General features: G+C 38.0%; 1 protein-coding gene across 1 annotated transcript in view; it reads right to left on the reverse strand.

The window, feature by feature from the left end:
- Nucleotides 1–21,556, reverse strand: part of ITGA1 (integrin subunit alpha 1) — a 75,303-nt gene that overhangs the window by 21,330 nt on the left and 32,417 nt on the right. Inside the window, exons 4-14 of the mRNA XM_009272535.2 lie at nt 21,409–21,497; nt 21,202–21,316; nt 20,408–20,535; nt 14,247–14,395; nt 12,369–12,519; nt 11,080–11,245; nt 6,725–6,798; nt 4,721–4,865; nt 3,260–3,402; nt 1,799–1,942; nt 134–388 (exon numbers count right to left, since the gene is read on the reverse strand). Of these exons, the coding sequence (XP_009270810.1) occupies nt 134–388; nt 1,799–1,942; nt 3,260–3,402; nt 4,721–4,865; nt 6,725–6,798; nt 11,080–11,245; nt 12,369–12,519; nt 14,247–14,395; nt 20,408–20,535; nt 21,202–21,316; nt 21,409–21,497 (1,559 nt within the window). The remainder of the gene's footprint in view (nt 1–133; nt 389–1,798; nt 1,943–3,259; nt 3,403–4,720; nt 4,866–6,724; nt 6,799–11,079; nt 11,246–12,368; nt 12,520–14,246; nt 14,396–20,407; nt 20,536–21,201; nt 21,317–21,408; nt 21,498–21,556) is intronic.

Consider the following 21,556-nt stretch of genomic DNA (forward strand, 5'->3'; position numbering starts at 1 on the left):
CAGAGCATTTTAAAAAAGAAGCTGTCATGACAGGTGAAGTACAGTTTGATTCTATGTTGGGAACACATGGAAAACAGGATTTGTGCTACATACATTTATAGCAGCTGCCAATCTGTAAAGTTTTACTTCATACCTGAGAATATTTTTTACTGATTGTGTTGCCACGGCCATGATAAATATAAACAGCTCCCCGATGATCATCCTCTAAGGGAGAACCTATTACAATATCATTATATCCATCAAGGTTGAGATCCTTCACTGCAGCAATCGCAGTCCCGAAGCGTGCACCGCAAGGCTCATTCTTAAGAACTTTGCAGGTGTCCTGTTTTAACGGCGAACAGCATGTTTGCTTTATAGGTTCAAGACTCATCTGATATTCAAACTTTGTCTGTGAAAGAACAGATTTAGCATTTGTGGATTTCCATCAACATATTAGCAATGCAGGCTTTTAAGAGTTCCTGCCAGAAGACAAACTGATGAATTAAATTACAATCAGTTACATCCTACTCCTAGTCATTGAGTGCACTGTAGAAACTGTGATTCTGTAACTATAATTCAAATGCTCCTTCTGAGCAGTGGATGGGAAAGACATTCTTGCTCCCTCTCTTTCTGCATCTAGATGCTTCTGCATATTTCTTGAAGTTAGAGGTTCACAGGAAAGTGTAGTATCATAACAATATTTGGATGTTATTGTAAGTAAACCACTTCATTCTTAAGATAGTGTAAAGAGTTCTTCTAAAGGCATTCTCTTAATCTGAGAAGTAAGCCAAGTTTCTGATGAAACACAGATGGCAATACTGTTATTCCAGAACAAAAGACAGCATTTCTCTTACATAGACTGAATTCTGTCCTCAGTAGACACATACTCCATGGCCTAACATACATATTCTTCTGGTCCAGTGTGCATCCTAGATCAAAACCACACATACAGGATGGTATGTAACCAATCTTTCCAAGAGACTGGCCCCATGAGTTCCATGTTAGAGATTAGCAGCAACAAGTAATTGCTGCATCTCCTTTATTTGGAGAGGGATAAAAGGAAGCACAGGAAAAATTTCAGACCCTCACATTACTGGAGGACATGGAATTCTTGTTTTCTCGCCAACCCTGTTCACCAGCAATTTGTTGTTAGCAACATGCGTGTAGAAACTGCAAGATTTCCTTGTCAAATGGATCCAGTTTCTTCAGGTCCTTTTCTTGCAATAGTGTTTTATGAGACCATTGTTGCTAGAACATACTTTGATAACTGTTATAATGATACACAATGGTACAGGACTAAAAGAAGAAAAAAATAAGAAAAAGTATGCATAGACATTGAAAGGAGAGACATCAAGTTAAGAAGTTGAGGTGCAGCTGGTATATTCCTCAATCTAGTCATGACACGTTTAAGAGCTGTTGGATGTATGGGGTTTAGCTCTAGGTTGGTAAGCAAGTCACAAGGATACTGGAGCACACACTTTTAGGATGGATGAGCCCTATTGTTCCCTAATCTGTGAAAGCAAAAAGAAAATGTGATAGAAAATTAATCCTATAAATTAGCATTTATGCCATACTGCAGCTTACAGGATATAATGCTTATCTATATAATATACTCGCTTAGAAAGAAAGGTGAGAAAACAAGAGTTTGAGAAGAAAGTTTTCAAAAATAATCTGTATTATACTCTCAGTTGTCAAAATCATGTTTCTCTGTTTTCAACAGGTCATCTTCCCCAGCTCAAATTATCATATTTCTTTAAAATAAGGACATGAAGACAGCAAGGAGCATGTTCTACTCCTGGTCAATAAATATCATCCTTACCTTGTTCAGACCATAAACATATACTTTCCCTTGCTCCTCCTTCTCAGTTCCCATATACATAGGAGCTCCAACAAGAAGAAGGTCTGTAAATGAGTCCCTATTGATGTCGACTGTGGTAATAACACCCCCAAAGTATGATCCAATCTGCAGGAAAATATAAGGTATAGATCAGAGACAGAGTCAGCAACATCATGCAACATTTCCTATTCAGAGACCTGTTTTACGGTTGCTTACAACAATGCCAAATGTTAACCTACTAGGCAGAAATTTTCTTTGCTACCTAGATGATCTTTGTGGTCTGTTTGCCTTTGAAGCTTGTTTTCTGTTTTAGGGTTTGTTGTCAGATTTTTTTGTTTAAGAATGGTACATTCAATTTTCAGCTCTCCTGAGTTTGAAAGGTACAAATGGTGCCTTCTACCTGCTAAGGGGAGTAGGACCTCTTAAGACAGCTTTTGAACAGAAGTATCTTGGGGAAGCTAGTTTTCTTTTCGGTCCCAACAATAATACATAGAAGGAGCAAAAACAATAGTCTTAGGCTTGCCAGGGGAAAAAGCTAGGAAGGCGGACAAAATCTCCGAGACAACACAGTGCAGGCAGTCTCCAAAATTCCCAAGTTGTCACTAAATGCAGAGGAACAAGATCTACACAAAGAGCTAGATACGTTCATAGACTGTGTACAAGGTGTGGGATTTATCTGATTACATTCACTTCACAGCTAAGCTAGACACCCTGCATTTCCTTTACACTCAACATGAGAAGCAGTCCCTTCTAATGCAAGATGCATCTTGTCTCACAGAAGATGCTTCAAGTAGGCCAGATCCCTCAAACCTTAAAAATGCCCACTTTCCTTCATTGACTCTAAAAGGATTGATTGATTAGCTGAGTTGCAGACATCAGCTATAGGTGAAAATTAGGCAACCTGAATTCTCCTGAAAGAAGCTTGTACTGCAGCCTAGGGAGACCCGAGTAGGCAGGTCTTTCAACCCTCATATGCATAATATTATACTACCATCTTTAATTACATGATTACATGTTGGTTTTTTCCTGCAGGAACAGCTCTCAGTGAGCTGCTACTCAATATAACAAGCAACTATTCAATATTTCACGCTATCCCAACCAATGCTTTTGCACAGAACCCTGCTGTCGCACCCGTTTCCTGCCAGTGACATACCCCTTCCACTCAGCAGACAGAGAAAATTGCAAGTACAGAGATGGCTACAACCACTTTGACACTGCTGAAGGTTTAACCCTCAAAGAGAAAATTTCCAAGGGTCTCTGACTACTGTAGGGTCCACTTTCCATGACTTACTACACCAGAGAATCTACCTAACCTTTCCTTCTGATCTTGCTTACAAGTCGCAGTTTCATTTGCTCTTCTGATGCAGAGTTCTCATTTGAAATCATTATTTCTATTTCTCATGCCATATTCCTCTTGTATGTTAATCATGAATGCATACTTACTTGTTCTCCATTTAACCTCTGAAGTACTTGTACCTCTCTTCCTTCCATTTTATAAATGATAACTTGGCCAGTGTGATTGTATCGTGGCTGTCCTGCTATGTACAGTATGCCTCCAGGTGTCAACGCTGAATTCACAGTATATCCTAGGAAGCAGAAAAGAAGTCAAGATGTAGTACACACAGAATGCATCAGAAATACTTGCTGTGATTCAGGGCGTTTTTAAGGCTAATTCTACAACTACATGTTTAGCCCTACTTATACTAGAGAATAATAGCAGAGTTAATTAAAAGGGCTGGATGTGTATTTGCCTACAGTCTCAGAGTCAGGAGCACCGCTGTGTTATTAAACCAGTTCACAGGCTGGTGAGTCACGTCCACTTTGCTATTCTCACACAGTGTGCGATATGATGGTACTGATGAAATAACTCATGAACAGCTGGTTGAAAAGCTACTTTCAAAGAACAGTTGTCACCAGCTCACTGTCAAACTGATGGAGTCTTCCAAATGCAATTTTGGGGGCATTTTAAACCTAGCTCTGTTTAGTATTAACAACAATTTAACAACTTGGGTGAAGGAAGACTTAAAAAATTTGCAGATGAATCAAAACTGTGGCAGGGTTGCAAGTATTATAGAAGATAGGATTTAAATTTAAAATTACCAAATTTGATACATAAAAAAAATAGCTAATAGCATTCTGCAAAGAAGACAAACAGTGTACTTAGGGGAAAAAAAAGAAATTATTCTAGTGTTGACTCTTGATTAGTGAAAATGTGGCTTAAATGAGGTAACAGACCAAACAGAACCATGGGGCGCAGAAAGCAAGACCTTGAGGAGAGAGCAAGGCCACTGATGCTTTTTGGTAGAAAAGTCTGAGAGGGAAACAATAGCCTGCCACTATGCAGAACATTATTATAAAAAAGATAGTGGTAAACTGTTGTTCTTGTCCATTGAGTAACAGAAATCAGCTTAATTTTAAGCAAAGATTTAGACTCAATATTGTATAAAACCTTTTAACTATTAAGGCATAGAAAAACTTGAGAAGAATACTAGAGGAATCTATGAAATCTTCTCTTAACAGATTAGACATCTCTGTTGGGGAAAGTCTTGATATACTTAGGTCTGTAAGTGTTTGGACTAGTTTTCTGATTGTGGAAATGCTAATTTTTTTTTAAAAAGAACAAGAAAATCATACAGTAGACATGTCCATACATTAAAAATTTTCCCAGCCTCCTGGAAAAAAAGATAATATTTAAGTGTTTGGACTAGTTTTCTGATTGTGGAAATGCTAATTTTTTTTTAAAAAGAACAAGAAAATCATACAGTAGACATGTCCATACATTAAAAATTTTCCCAGGCTCCTGGAATATAAGATAATATTCTGTAAGATACTCTTTGTGAATGAGATTTGAGAGAGATCTTGTAGCATTTGTCAAAAAGCGTTAAGATGGGCTATTTCTCTTACCTAGATAGGCTGCAAGGGGTTCATTTTTTTCTGAAAGCCTGTCACGAAAAGTGTCATTAGTTGGCATTGAAATACCACTGTCCTTCACCATGAGCACTGTGCCGTTCCAGTCATAGGCTCCAACTGCTCCAAGCATGATCCAATCCTTATGCAGAGAAAAACAAAAAGCCTGTTCTCCATGTGAACCATCTTTAGACATTCACTGATCATGATGCTCACATTTGGGTAATGCTTCCTGTATACTTATATATTTAGCCCTGCTTTTCCTACTATAGTATGGCTCCTACAATCATGGTATGTCTCCCACTTTTTGTTAAAAATGCATCCAACTTAAAAAAAAAAAAAAAAAAAAAAAAAAGGCTGTTCAGGAAAAACAGCAGAATGAAACACAGCTCCTACAACTTCAGCCCACCATTCCAGGCCAAATAGAAAGACAAAAGGGATTTAGCAAAGCTAATCAGAGAATACAAAACTTAAATGCATTCCCCAGACAAATTTTCAGAAACTTGAACCTCTCTCTGTTGAATCTGTGTATGTTGTCTTGTATATTGTACAAGAGCCTTTTGTCAATGAGAAATGGTTTGCTGACCTTTCTTGCCTAAAGGCATGCACGTAGCCTTCTAGATAAGACAGACACCAGAGACCCTGAGTCTGTCAACGCACCAAGGACTGAAGATCCACTTCTGAAGTGAGGTTCTGATGATAGCAGGTCAGTTGTTTGTGAACTTCAAGAATATGCTCTACCAAATAGATAATCTTATAAATAATCCTCGTGCTCCCTATCAGGGTAATACTTGTTTCTAAGGTGTGATACACCATCTGAAGAATCGTGTAATGTAGTGCAGAGAGTAAAAATGAATGGAGAGTACTTCTGCAATAAAGTATTTCTGTTAAATCATATTGAAGGTCTTTTATTCTCTTTTTTACCAGTGATATGCTGAGCTGTATACAAAGCCATGTTGAAGGTTTTCCTATGCATGTCAGTTTGTCTTGGATTGCTTGGTGTTTGTTCAGTTCAATTGCTCTCCTATTGTGTTCTTTTCCACTGTCACTACTTCTTCATATCTTTAAAGCGTAAGTCTTCCCAATTCTTTTGATCTCATGTTAAATTTTAATTTCATTTTTGTACTCTGAGCAGATCATCACAATGGATATGTTTTGACTTTTCAAGAGTAAATAAAATACATAGAGAGTGATTTTCTGCTAATAGAAATTCCCAGGGATTTTTGCATCCTAGTTTAATAAATATTTACCCCCTGAGAACTAAGGTATTCAATGTGCTAACAGAACTAAGAATACGTTGTGTTACTAATAATGCAGATCATATCCATGACAGAAATATCCTTTTTATATATCTTCTGTCTCAATTTCACCAACACAATGCAATATCAATTTATACATTAATATTTAGAGAGAACAGTTTTATAGTTCGTAGAATCATAGAATAGTTTGGGTTGGAAGGGACCTCTAAAGGTCATCTAGTCCAACCCCGCTGCCGTGGGCAGGGACATCTTCAACTACATCAGGTTGCTCAGAGCCCCGTCCAGCCTGACCTGGAATGTTTCCAGGGATGGGGCATCCACCACTTCTCTGGGCAACCTGTGCCAGTGTCTCACCACCCTCATCTTAAAAATTTCTTCCTTATATCCAATCTAAATCTACCCTCCTTCAGTTTAAAAACATTGCCTTATGTCCTGTCACTACAGGCCCTGGTAAAAAGTCTTCCTCTGTCTTCCTTAACATATTATAGACTACTCTCCTGATAGAAAGTGCTATGGGAGCATTAAATTTAGAGTTCATGTGAAAAAGGTACTTATTCTCTTAAGCTTTCATTGTTTATAATCATTCTTTACATACATATTTACAAAAAAACAACTGATTGTGAGGAATGTCCAACAGCAAACAGGACTGTACAAAGAATTCTGAAAAACTCATTCCAAATTCATGCCATCACCAACAAAAATCTACTTTGTAAAAGAACCTATTTTCAAACAGCTTGTTTACCTGAGAATAATGAGCACTGAAACCAGCTTGAGACATTTCCATTTCAAATGAGGCTGCCTGCTGGTCTGTTGTTGCTATTAAACAGAAAAAATTACTTTTCAAAAATAAATTTATTTCAATCTGAAAAAGTATCTGAAAAATGTAATAAAAATGCTCATATGATAGTAAAGCATAGCATAATTAACTAGAATATTCAGTGAATATAGTTTGCCATAGATTTTTATAATAAATACAGAAATTAAGAACTGTGTTAAATGCTACCATTAAGTACGTGAGTTTCCATTTTAAGATCATGTCTCAGAACTTGTCCAAGAAATATTTCTGGGCTAAAACTGACCAGATTTGACCTCAGGCTGATGGTAAATATGTTTGGAATGTTTGATTAATATGGTTAAGCCATTTTCCACTTGAGCTAAGTGAACAATAAAACACCAGCCATGTAACCCTGGCCTTGTATTCAAGCAACTAAAAATTCGTAGGCAGCTGGTAGAGCTTTAAATGAGAAACACTTGATGTTTGTATGATCCTTTGCAAAAAACAACATAGGAAAATCTCAGCTGTCCAAGATTCATAAGCCTCAGGGAAAGGCTTGGGAACCATAATCCTGCCCAGAAAGTTACATTACAGTCTTCCTGATTTTCTTAAAGTGACTTTGAATAAAAAAGGTATCAGGTCATTTAGTACTAGTTTCAGTATCTTGTTAGGTAGTCATGTGCTAGTTATGAAACTCTGATGGGCTGCTTTGCTCCCAGGTACACTTGAAATATCATCAGGGAAGAGAAAGGTCTACCTTTTCCTCTACTTAAAAGCAATACTTAAGGACTATTTTGCCACATTAAGCACCACAAGTAAGGTAACTATATTCTGCATATTGATTCCTCCTTGAGAACACGATACGGTAACAGGCAGTAGAGGGGAACTATGAAATCTGCTCTGATGCTTGTCCAGGAAAAGTTCACAATTTGCTACCAGCTGAGTGCTCAGGCAAACCTCCAACTGTGTGAATAAAACTGAGGCATAGCAAGCCATGGCTGCATGAATTTCAGGCATCTGGATTATTAAATAATACTGAACTTTTGATACTCAGCAACTAAACCACAAAGGCTGCTCCCTGGGACATGATGTCTTTGCTAATTGTTGGGATTTATGGCCAGTCATAGGAAGGAGGCATGATTTCAAACACAAAATGTTTGACACACAAACATTGGCCATCATGTTTCACAAGATGTAGCTGCTTTGCTAAGTCTGAAAAAATTATGGTCCTTTTTAAGCATAAAACTCTTAAGTTGCACATTTGCTGATAATATTTTCATGCAGTAAAGGATGCTCCTTAATAAGCTGAGAGAGGGCTCTCACAGTCTAAGGCAGAGGACAATGCCAGTACTGTTGGTGTGTGCAGCTCTGAATGCTGCTTAGATAACAGCTCCCAGTCTGACTTTCCATTGAGTTTCAAACTGCCAAGCATCCTACAAAGGATATTTTGTGAATTTGTGCCTGCCTACAGGTTGGATAAAACATAAAATTGCTGTTAAAACCAGAAGTCTATGCCATGAGACACACAGGCATATGAAAAAGATTATAGGTAAAAATCCACTGGCTGTCAAGTGTGGGTTTTTGTTGGATTTGATTTTTCAACTCTCAATTTTCCTTTGCATTTTTTTAAAGGTCAAAACCAAAAAGAAAACAAGAAATCCAAGAAAAAAATCAAATGTGCTATTATACTACCAGGAGGCTATTTAGATTGAGAATTTAAACAGATTCAGACACAGAATTTCAAGAATCAAAGTTCCTGTGACCTCCATGTTATGCACAGGAGTTAATTCAGCTACAGTGTATAGGGTTAATCTTTTCTACATTGCACACATCCAATAAGCTGGATTGTCACCAGAAAGCTGGGTGGGACAGAATTAATCTGCTTTTCTCTCCCCGCCACAATAATGTGTCCATGGACACAGTTGCAAATGTAGAATAGCTCCTGAAATGCTTTGGGAGGGACAGGAAACCATGCGTGAAGAATCAACAGAAACTGATTTAGTCAGCATCTTCTAGCTTCAGCCTTACCAACTCATTGGAGCAACTCAGCCTTGTTATGTTTTGACATAAAGCTAAGATCTCATTTCCAGTTTCCATTCTGACTTCCCTTGCAGCCAGATTATGTGATTTCTGGGACTTTCACAAGTGGCGGAGGTAACATTTCTTATCTCATATCACAGGTCTCTTATACAGAAATCTTAGCACAGACTCTGAGTTCCTACTAAAAATCTGGAAACCAAGGAGCCTTTTGGGAGTGGTGAAATTACCTAGCTTGCCTCTTACAGTGTGGACGAAAAGAATTTTTCACATTTTTTGCTTCCAATACATTTTTTTTGGTAATACAGCCAAATCTATATAAAATAAAAATTGAAAATAAGGCAAATATATAAAGGTGCAAATATCCTAACAGTTTATAATAGGTTTATGTTAAATAAAAAGTAATAATATCCAAGAAGTAGATATTTGTTACTGCACCTTTTGCAGAAAATTAAAGCTGAATTTGAGGAGTACTGCAGAACTTGTTGATACTTAAAGAGGTACAATATGCTTAAAGTACCAAAATACTGAAGGACATGATGACGAGGATTAGTCACCTCAAGAGCTGACTGTCATATAAATAGGTAACACTTCTACAATTTAATCAAACAGTTAGTTTCATCACCATCAACATAACTACACTTGTTTGGATAGTTTATTAAGCTACAGAACTTGTTTAATGTTCAAATGTTTTGTAATTTTTTCTTATGATTAGAGGAATGAAATTACTAAAGCCAATGGATGGGTTAGAGCTCATGATATAAAGTCCCCATCAGCAGGGCGTTCAAGCCAGCACAATTTACTCCACTGTTTGGAGGCTGGGGTTTCATGTGACAGGCAGGCACTAACTAATGGCTACTGATTGCTGAAAGGGACAAGGTGGAGTGTGGCAAAGTGAAACCGTCTCTTCCAGTGGCATCTGGCTGTTCAGAGGGTTGAGCTATGGCATGAAACATTGAATTTGAGTATACAGATATCCAGAAACTCAGTCATGTTAGCTCTTACATCCTTCGTCTGTTGTCATGACTAGCAGTTGATTAACTTTTTATTCTATATCCATTATATTTAATAGGTGTAACTAACAGATTTTATTCTACTAATGAAAGACAATGATTTTTCTCACTTTTCTAGAAGTACAAAGCACAAATTGCAGACTAAGTTTTCAATTTCAGTTTGAACAACTATTTTTCCTATGAAAGTGTATTCTTCCCAATAAACAGGGATTTAACAAAAGAGCCCCCTATCCAATGAACTTTGAAGTACTCAATGAGCTTAAGGAGGCTAAACTTTGGGCTTTAGAGAGATTAAATTCTTCTCAAATGAATTTGTTTCAACAGTGAGGAAACAAAACCTTCCAGAAAGTAAAAAGATAAGAAAATATAAACTGGAAAAAATATTTAGTAATAATCAGCTGAAAATAGTAATATTTGACCAAGCTAAATGGTACACCAAAAAAAACCCCTAAATATGTCTGAAAAATGTAGCTCCAATTTAAAAAACTTTAAAATACTCTCTCACATTTGTATTATTTCATGACATTCAAGTCAACATTATCTTTTGTTCCAGCTGGAAACTACACTATTCCAGCTACTTGGAAAGTTGAGATGTTGAAAAAAGTAAGTCCAAATAGATGGAAGTTTTCTTTGTATGACACGAATCCCTTCAGAGTTGGCCAGTATAATTTATAACTAATACTCAGTCTCTTCTGTTACCAGTAGTGTGCTTGAAACAGACAGAGATTTGGACAGCGTTGCCTAATTTGGATGGAGAATGTAAGCAGACATTATGAGAGAATGACTTTTCTGTGCTAAAATCTGAGTATCATGAACATTTCCAAAGGAAAAATATATCTTGTCCACTCTATACACCAAGTAATGTTCACTTGTTTACCAAAGTAATATGCTGTAATTAATAACTAACCAAAAAGAGAACCTAAAAGTATAGGCAGATGAACACATTATCATGGGTTAATCAGGATATGGTCTGGCAATGCTTTTTTACCTAAGAGAAGGCAACTTCACATTTACCCCAGCTAAAATGGTAATGGTTACTTACCCTTTTAGGCTATTGTCTCCATAAGCTCTATCCCATCTGAATATATTTCACATCATTATCTACGTTTTTGATGTCTATTGTGAAATATTTTTATGGTCAGCATGAAAAAAATACCTGCATAATACATTTTATGCAGCACAATACATTGCAAAGGAAGATAAAAGCAGGTAGTCTTCTATTTGCTTCAGTTGTAATGCACGCACGAAGTAAAATTTTAAATAATGTCATACCTTCCAGGGCAAATATTCTTTCTCCAAGTGCTTCAACAATAGTTACAAGAGCTAATTCATCTGAGACATTGAAGAAATGCTTTTCAGTAGGCTTACTGGCAATTGATTTTATTTCCTCTACAAATTTCTCAGTACTTAAATTTCCTCTGCTGTAGCTGCCCAGAATCTGAAGAGAATTAAAAGAAAAGAAGTCAAGGATACATTTTATAACCTGTTTTAAAAGATACCTTTGAGGCAGGTTGTCAGAGAATACTGGGAAATGATATCTAACCTTCATTTTTTCTGTTAAAACCTCCCTCAAATTGATTTGAAACTATTCTTTTCCAATGAGAACAGAACTGTATGAGGGCTCAGTTGTTTTTCCTGAAAATATCAACAATAGCAAACAAAGCAACTGTATGGTGTCATGTCTGCTATCCTCAACTGTCCTTTTTTTCCCTTCTTCACAAAATTATAATGATTTATTCTATGATTCTATGATATGTTGAAGTAGGCCTTGATTTAGGAAAAAAAACAACACAACACCCCCCAGACCAGAATACACAATTGCACTGGCTTCTCTATAGGTACCACCAGTTCTCGTTATAATATGATATATGAGCAATTAATGACATGTTAATTAGGCATAGGATAATTCTTTTTTGTGTGCAGATTTGCCCTATAAATACATACAACAACAACACTTGCATTCAGTGTTAACAAATCCATCACAGTACAAGACTTTAGATTTGGTCTGCAGTTTTAACACCAGTGCTGTAAAAACTCAGGATGCCTCAGAACAAAACAACTCACCTCTCCAATTCCCAGACCGACAAGCATTTTTCATAGGAAAAAAGTGCTCTATACACTTAACTTGCTTTGAGAGGGAAATAAAAAACAAACTCCCATGTTCTAGAATTCCTGGACACTGGAACAGCTTTTTTTTTTTTGAAGTAGTTAATGTATCTATAGAAAATGCTCAGAAGATTTGAACTAATCCACTCTGTTTAATATTGCTCTTAACAAAAAGGGTTTGATTTTATACTACCCCTCAAACTCTTTCTCCTTTTTCTTCACATGCACACACACCTGTCATCACCAGGAAGACAGATAGATTGCTTTTTCTTACGTGCTAAAAAAATCAGAAAGCAAATTTTTAATGGTTTTTTTCAGCTTCTTTCTTTTTTTCCTCTCTGAAATGATTATAGTTCCATAAAGATTCTGTGAAATGAACTTTTTAAACAGAAATTACATTTGGAAGATGAAACATGCTTTTAAGATTCTGAATTTTCCCATTAAATTTTACTTACAGCAATAGCAAATCTCTGAATGTTTTCATCTTCACAATTATCAATCACTTCTTTTAATCTGTAGTTGTCATGTGATTCCCCATCAGTCACAATAACCATTACTTTTTGTACTCCTCTTCGCGCGCCATGAGCCTCAGTAAAAGCCTCTTTCCTAAATGGAGCATAAAGCGTTCGGAGAAAGGCAATGTCAGCATTTAGCACGTGCATCATATTTGCATAGCCAACCATAAACTAAAAGACTTTATATTAACTAAGGAGCAGGAAAAGGAGATTAATATTAACCATGAACAAATACAAACAACAACAACTGGAACTTACATGACACTTCACAGCAAAGAGTTTCACAAGTATTCATTCATTATTCATTCAAGAGCCACAGCAGAAAATACAATGCTGGATAGTGAAGAATTATTCCCCTCTCCAAATAAACTTCTGGCACCTTAAAACAGCTTTTGGCAGCTTAAAAAACCCAACCACCCCCCCCCATCATCCTGAAACCCACATACAAAAAAAGCACCTATTTCCACCCTATGGCAGCACTTCAAGTGGTCAAAGTATTCAGCTACCAGCACACCTCTGCACATCTACAGCAAAACTGGGTGTTGGGGATGTGGCAGAAGTAGGTTGCAGGTGAGCGGAGGTTGGCTGAATTCTACAGCCGCAGATGGGCAAAGGGGCACTGAGGTTTTGGGCAGCTGCTCACCCGGACTCTGGAGTGGACCAGAAAAGGCGAGGTTGGATTAGGGCTCTGGAGGAGAAGGAAGGAAGCAGGGTTTCCTCTTTTTAGAAAAATACTGCAGAACTGTAAGACTGGCTACACGAGTGAAAGCTAAAATCTACTGCAGATGATGGCTAAAAGTGGATGGATAGGAAGATTGCAAGAACAGAGGAAGCTTTTGCTGATAGTTTCTGTAAATACAAGCCTGCAACAGTTTGTGGTGCACAGGGACCTTCTGAACCACATGTGGTTTCTGAGTATTTGGCAATTCTCAGCTGGCTCTGCTTTCATGAACTTGTTCAGACTCCCTCAAGCTTCTACTTGTATCTAAGGAAAACATTACTGGTGAATATGTAAGAATTTCATTGGATTTAAGACATTATATCAACAAAACTTTGGTCAGATAATCAAATAGTTCATCAGAAAGATGCTTCATATTTCACTAAATGGTTGTTTGGAAAGGGCAAATGCAACCTTTTACGGAACAAAGTCATGCTGTCATGCTGGAAAAAAGTAGAAAAGAAAAAAGATACCAGGACAACATTATACAGTTTGAAAGTCTCTGAGAGATTTTGCATTTACTGTCTGTTCTACAAAAGTCAGATTTCATTTTTCTCATAAAGGAAGCATTTCTAAATAATGCTATTGCTACAAGAGATCTTTAATCTCCCAACGATCCAGAAGCTTCAAAGACTTCGGATATAAAATTTCTAGGCTTTCTGACAAGTGTGAGCTCAAACCCTGTTATAATCTTAACTTCAGAATGAAGACAAATTAACATTAAAAAGTTCTATTTTTTCCTATTTCCTCCGAAAAACTTTATTTCCTTCATCTCTCTAACACACATAGTTCCTACCTGCTCTGTGTGGACATCAAAGACTGTCAGCCCTTTGCTTAGGCCTACAAACCTTGCTCCATGTCTCTTTTCATTCCCTATTTCCTCCATTCAAGAGACAGCTGCCTTTTCAGGGTGCCATATACAACTGCTCTAGATGCGGGACAGAGTCCGTTTATCCACCCTCCTCCTAAATTTTGTTTGCTTAGCTAAAATGAAGTCAGATGTCAACCACATCATATATTTAATTTATAAAATCAGAACTGTCACCATATCTGTTTATGTTTGCTTCTACCATATGCAGGACAATATTTTGTGAATGTACCTTGCCGTATCTATTCCCAGGGCTGTCATAGTTTGTGTGCCACCCCGCTGGCGTATTCTCGTGGCTGCAGTCATCACGTCTTCTGTTGTCGAGTAAGTATTCAAGAAAAATTCATGGACTACAGTCTGTCCATACTGAACAACTCCAACCTGAAACACACAGTCCATGTTAAAAATCAACTGCCCTTAAAGAAAACATCTGTGTCTCCTGCAGTGGGGTATATGCCTGTCTGTACCTACAGACAGGAAAAGAAATTAACTCTGTGCGTTTCCCTGTATGAAACACCTATAAGCATTTGAGCAAGACTGGCTAGAAGACACTCAATCTCATGAAACATTTTGAAATTTCTAGATTGTTTTTATTAAAAATAGGAACAAAGCCAAAAGCAGGCTCAACTCCTTGCTCTTCCTGACTTGCAGTAATCTGTGCCACAGCTCTGCTCTCCTCTAGGCCAAGGCAGACCAATGCCCTAACCACCAGTCACAACTTCTCAAAATAGTTTTTCTTATAGCATATGAGGCCATGGTTCACTCGCAACTCTCTTAATTCCATCCAAATATAACATTTCTACCCTAAACCTAGCCTAGAAACAGCACTGCAATGACAAATTTAGGCCCTCAAGGTGAGAGGAAGACCCAAGTACCCTTATCTTCTTGAAGACAGCGGGGCAGTCCAGGACATGGCCTTTCTCCCAGCAGGAGAGCCAAAGTAAGACACCTGACAAGTGCCAGAGGGGTCAATGTGAATAAAATGGTGGCTTCTGGAATGGGAGAGGATGATGGAAAGACTCTACATGACCTCAGCAGGACAAGTCTTTGTGTGAAAGATCAACGCATGGGATTGGAACCCAACCAGAAATGCCTGAGGGAACCTGCTGCAAAAACAAGTGTGAAATAAAAAGACAAGCAATATTCTTAAATATTAATTAATTTCCCTCATTCATCTCTGCCAGTTTTAATGCTTTGGCAGGTTCCTGACAGCTTTTACTGGGAAGAATCCACACAATGTTCCATTAGCATATTTCAATTTTATGTTACATATGGCAATTTATAGGTGTTATTTAGGATAATGCAGTATTACGTGGCATATTTATGTCTCACTCATCTATTATTGAAAGCACTCTAGCATTTAGGTACTGAAGATCAATAATACCTCTGGGATGTTTATGCCATCATATTATTTTAGAAGTGGCTTAGTATGTACTTTGCAATTGCTTTATAGGTGGTTTTTGAGGTACTTTCATAGCCTCTCAGATTCTGCACAATGTTTGTTTGCTTGTAGTAGAAGGGTTAGAGTTGGATAAATATTTGATACTAAACAACAGTATCACAATCATTATGAAAAGCTAGTTACATACTATTAGGGGACTATAATTATGATGGTATATAATCCCACTTAATTTCTGTATCCTTTTGAAAATACAATCAAATCTGGAAGAACTGATGTAAGTGCAAAGTTACAACAAGCTGCTCCCTTTCAAGACATTTTAATTCTCTCTTGGAGGCATGCCCTTCTCACCTGCAGCCAAGAGCATCCAGAGGCTGGATGCTCTCACGGGCAGCAGCCTGTTAATCCTGCACAGTGTTTACACAACAGGCTGGGGCCCACGCTGTACTACTGCTCAGAGCAGTCATGTGGCACCAATTAAACCCCAAGCTGAACATGAAATTTTTAACCCGTTCCCTCCAAGGCAGCTATTTTGTGGCATGCATCTAAAGTGACATACAGCATAATCTGAACAGGATGCTGCTAGTCATTTGAAAAGATTGCCATTAACTGGTCATAAACAAGAGGTTTTCATTATGTTTGGTTTTTTTGAGCAGGAGGAGTGCCTTGAGCATTCCAGGACCATGCACAAGCATAGCCAGAGACAATTGTATGCCAGGGAGCCCGCTGCTGTGGATTCACGGGCTTCTTATCTGCAGCTTTGAGGATTTTATTAGTACCAAGGATTAAATCAACTATTGACTGCTGCCAGTGTGAAAAGTATCTGCCAGTCTTTCATGATTCTAGAGACCCATGTTGGTGGTGTTGTTTTCCTAAAAAAGATTACAGGCTGACATTGAGTTGTATCATTTCCTATTTGAAAGGAAACGTTGTCCATGATCACAGCAAGTAAACATTTTGAGCATTTCCTTCTCAGGAAGTGAATGGGAAGAACATCTGAGTCTGGAAAACTGCACTGTGTTGCATAGCTTGTAAATCAGGAAGGAAGGGGGGCATGTGTTTATCTTATGGGATACAATTGTTCTCTGGGACCCTTCCTTAGCAGTGGCTTTGAAAACACTGATCATCATGTTCTACATATTTCATGGCATCAAAGATGAGCCATTCCTCAAAAAAGGGTAATGCAAAGCTTCCCAGAACTGACAAAATACTACTAGGCTGCATGTTCCAGTCTCCTACAGGATCACAGAATCCTTGTGAATCCTTACAGAATCCTTACACACCTTGTAAAATTAGAATTCTATTCTATTAGACAGCAATGAAGGTTTGAACTTTTGCAGCCTTTTAATCTAATGGAAAACTATAAACAACACATCTATGTGATGCAAATGTGCCTTTATGGGACAATAAACCTGTTCAAACTGCATAACTTCAGCAAGACCCTAAGAATGATGCTTACAGGCATTGTATGTTTTGATTTGCTTATTTAATTTAAATCTGGAAAATGCAATACTACACAGAAGGACGTAATTCTGCTGTACTCCAGAGAACTTAATATTTTTCCCAGCATTACTGACCATAATCTACTGAACATCTTTGTAATTCCTAAGTTTTTGTTCCCTTCCCTAGCATTCCATGGCTTTTATATTACACAAGGGAATAATTCTTTAATTGTCCACAGTTCCTGTGAAAAAGTGTTGTATGAGGGAACAGGCAAGTGAAGGACTGTTCCACTTTGGGACAAAACATTTCTGAGGGCAATTATTTATTGTTGTTCTGTAAGTGAATACAGCCCCTTATTTGGAAAGTACATTCTGGCTTTCCCAATAAATTATTAAGCTAATCTATTTGGTAAAAACCACCACCACCAACAACAACCAAATTGAAACGAAAACCCTTTAGTACATGGAAATTATATGCTAGGATTTTCACCATTGGGATGTGGAGGAAAATCAGAAATATTTTTGGTTGTATTTAAATCATATTTAACGTAAAAGAAAAGCAGAGATGCCTTGGGAAGCACTAATGGATAATACATTTTATCATACGGAGAGCCTGCTAAAGATACCTGAATCAAAGCAAAATTGAATTAATTCTGCTACATTTTGTTTGCTCCCAGGGACTCAGACACAAATTACTTGTAAACTGTTGCAAAGGTCTGCGTTCATCCTGAATCTTTTTAATACCTCTTTAATACACTTCTGTTCTTCTGGAGATAAAACTGATCATAAGATATAACATGGCATGACTTACTAGTCCACTGATACAATCCCTTTGGAGATACAATAAGGTACAGGCCAAATGCCTGTAACTGCCTATGTCATATATTAATGGAGAAATAAAACCTGTCTAAAAATTTCTGAAGACCATTCCAACATAGCCTTAAAGCTGGAATTGAACATATCGAAGTATTCTGCTTTCTCTTTTGATATTCTTCTACCACAGAAGGTTGCTCATATGTAAAAGATTAAAAACTCCTCATATTAAAAAGGCAATTATCTCTACAAAAGTTAAAAAAAAGAGGGAAAAAAACTATCTTGCTTTGCAGTTACATTAAAATGTGGAATAAGGCTGGGAGAAATATTTTGTTCCTACTTGTACCATTTTTTCTCATTTAATTCCTTCTTCCTTTTCCACTTTTCTATCATCACTTTCCCTTTACTTCTTTTATCCCTAAGCTCAGGATGTGCAGCTTAACCATCAGTATGGTGGTGTGGATTTTCTGGAGAACGGAAAGAGGAAGGGAAGGAAATACTTCTGAAAAAATTATACCATAAACTTTGGCTTTTTGCATCTGAACCTTCTGGCTTTCACTTACAAATTTGCCAAACATGGGACACTGAGGAATTTCTCTTCTGAGTTGCCACAAATCTAATGACCATTCTTCATGGAGGGGGTAAATGGAAAAAAAAAATCTTGCAAGCCTCTAATCAAAACACGGTTTTGAACAAGTCACACCCAAGCTGCTAAGGGCTTCTTCTCTAATCACCTCATTCCTTTCCCGTGCAAGAGGAAAACAATCTGAAGTCAGTGAAAGTCCACAAATTTCTGTGCTCAACAATCCCCAAAAGAAGAACAAGGAAAAATCAATTTAAACAGACAGAAAGAAACCAATTGTTCCTGTATTTCTATTCTGTGCTCCCAGAGGAGAATGGAGAAATAAGCCTGCTCTGTCATTTCTCCTCTTCCCCATTCAATAGTCATTTAAACAGTTTCTGAGAAAGGCAACAGCGTGGGTGGAGGAGATGGTACAAACTCGTTACTACCTTTGGCTGTGCCAGGTTTCCCAAGCAGGGGGCGCAGAGGAGAGGAGAGAGATGGGATGTGTTCGGGATGAACCGAGAAAAGTCCACATAGCTTTTGCCTTCCATTTCCAGTTTTTCAGCCTCTCTCCCCCTTATCCCATTCTTATCTCCCTCTCAAATGTTTCTGCTCTGTAGCAACCAGATGCCAAAGCTGACGTTCTTGAGTGAATAAGTGTACGTGTGAGAAGAGGGGTAGCTATGCCGAACTGTGGATAGAACAGATTTTGTGGGTGGAGATGGTGGGCTGCTGGAGTGCAGGCCAGCAAGGAACCATTTGTGCATGAGCTGAGCCGCACAGACAAGGCAGGATTCCAAAACCAAACATAACAGAGGTGTGGCAATGTAAAAATTCAGGAATTGCAGGGTGAGGAGGAGGAGTGAGGGTGCAGTAGAGTTGATTGCCCTGTGCACTATTCCCATGAAGCCCCCTGGGCAGAAGGCAGTGATGATTTCCATGCAGCCATTGCCCCATACTGGGAAGTTCAGGTTTCACTATTCTCCCAAGATGGTACATGTCTGAGTAATCACCAGCTTAAGGCACCAGGAAGATTTTTTTTTTTCTGTTAAATTTGACAAAGTGTTTGTCCTTCTTCCTCAAAACATCTGGAAGAACATCATGTTTAAAATAACAGGACATGATTGTAAAGTTGACAGTTTATAAGTAATAATTTTATCAGCCAGTATTCAGTACAGCCAACAGGAGTTGGGTGGTAACTCACAAACCCTAATTAACTTGGAAAATGACGGGGATACTCTCTGCAGAGGTATCCTTTACACCTCACAGTCTCCCTTGTGAAGACTGGAGCTGAATGTTAGGAGCTAACCTGAAGTAGCAAAAACACTAAGTATTGGCCTCAAGCGTATCAAATATCATACAGGATCCCAGAAAATCCTTGATTTTGGGAGGTGGAAAAGGGAGCAGTGAAAAGAAGACCTGGTTTCTTCTGTTGCTGTTAATAAAGCTTTCCGTGTTAAAATGTATCCCAGCTTCCATGTTTCCCCCTTCCTCCGAGTTCTGCTGGAATTGCTATTTACATACTCTGTTCAGCAGACTATGAAACATATGTCAGATCCCCAGCTGAGGTAATTGGTTGTAGCTCTGTTAATTCTGGTGGAACCGTGCTGATTTATAGCAGCTGGGTATTTGGCCCTCCCCACTTATTATATAAATGCAGCTTCTGCCATTAATAACATGCACCTTAACAGCCACTCATTAATTATGATTTCAAATGTTTGAAAGCTGTATGCTCCATGCTCTACAGTAGAAAATATTGAAAGCTGCTCCAAAAAGGTTATAATCAAAGGCTGTCTGAACCATGCATGTGTGCCTCAGAGGAACAGAAATGACCTTTGTGCTATGAAGTACAAAAGAAGGCAAGAAGTGGTTGTGGAGAGGAAGGAAGTGGGAAAGGACAATGTTGAAACGGCCTCACTTAACGCACTTAACTTATGTCTCTAGGTTAGAAAGTTGGTTTCTTCAGACTGCCTGAGCGGTAGGGGGAGGGAAAGCCTCCCTGACATTGCTACTTGGCGGCAGACACTGTTGTGGTTTCAGCTATTTTGTTTTAGTACCCCATTGCCGTAAGTTCTTGGAATTGAAGAGCTCTACAGACGACGCTCTCATCCCATTTCCTGTAGATCCTTTTTTTCCTCGCAAACTAAACAACCATAAAATATCCACCGTGTTACCTGTGTTTGCTGAGGACCTATATCCATGTTTTTCAGGAGGCTGTTTAGGAAGGCTGTGACACTCTCCCATGGGTAAATGCTGTTGGACCCATCGAGGACTATGACGATGTCCAACTGGGTTTTACACTCTGCAACACAAATTGTCACATAAGAATTGATACTAACAAGGATCAGATATATCTCACAGCTCCAGTTACTTTTGTGATTAGTAACAAATGCATATCCTTCTGCAGTGGGGTTGCACTGACATGTTTGACACCAGCTGTCATTCATTAACTTTTGCATCGTGTTTTACATGGTTTGTGTTCCCTTTATCAGCAAGGCACTTTCTTGTAAACAGAAATTTAAGAATGGAATTAGAAGACCATATAATTGGAGTATTTACTAGTGACCCCTACCTTCTTCAATGTCAATCTGTTCCTCTTCGATTTTCCCAAAGGACCGGGTCTTTAAGATTTTTATCTATATTACTAAATTGGGTTTGTATTAGGTCTTAACATGTCGTCATTATTTAAAAAGTGTCCTTTGGCCATAAGTAAAAAACATAAGCAACTATTCTTAGCAATTGTGTTTGGATGTCACATAGCACTCTAATGATTGTTTACACTGAGATAAATTCCAAAAGTAGCAAGAATTTAGGTTATATAGGGACAATGAAAACATTTACTTAACTTGGTAATGCTGGTAGCTAAGTTAAGCAGTTCATACTTTTTGGTATGCCTGTGTGTATACATTTGTCGTCTTTGGCACTTTGCATTTTCGGACACACAAGAGAATTCTTGTGGCATGCCTACCTCGCACAGATGGAGCAATCGCCTCAACGGTTTCAAAAGTGGAGCTGACATTAGAGCAAACTCCAGTTGTGTAATGCAAACGCCCACATTTATAAGCATAAAGTGGTCCACATGCCTTTAAAAGATGAAAAAGGGTGAAATGTTTTTGTTATGGTACCTGAGAAAAATACAGACTTCTTCTAAAATTGGCAAAAAGACCTTTCTTACCAGAAAGCCTCCTTTTGGGTTAGTCACTAAGGTTGTTCCAAGAGTCATGTTTTCTTTTACTTCCACGATGTTAGGAACTGAAGTAGCAGCTATAAATAGATTAAAATGTTAAGTATTTGGGAATGTGAAAACAAAATGTTAAAGTATA

The sequence above is a fragment of the Aptenodytes forsteri genome, unplaced genomic scaffold (genome assembly GCF_000699145.1).
Source record: "Aptenodytes forsteri isolate BGI_AS27 unplaced genomic scaffold, ASM69914v1 Scaffold92, whole genome shotgun sequence".
Lineage (NCBI taxonomy): Eukaryota > Metazoa > Chordata > Aves > Sphenisciformes > Spheniscidae > Aptenodytes > Aptenodytes forsteri.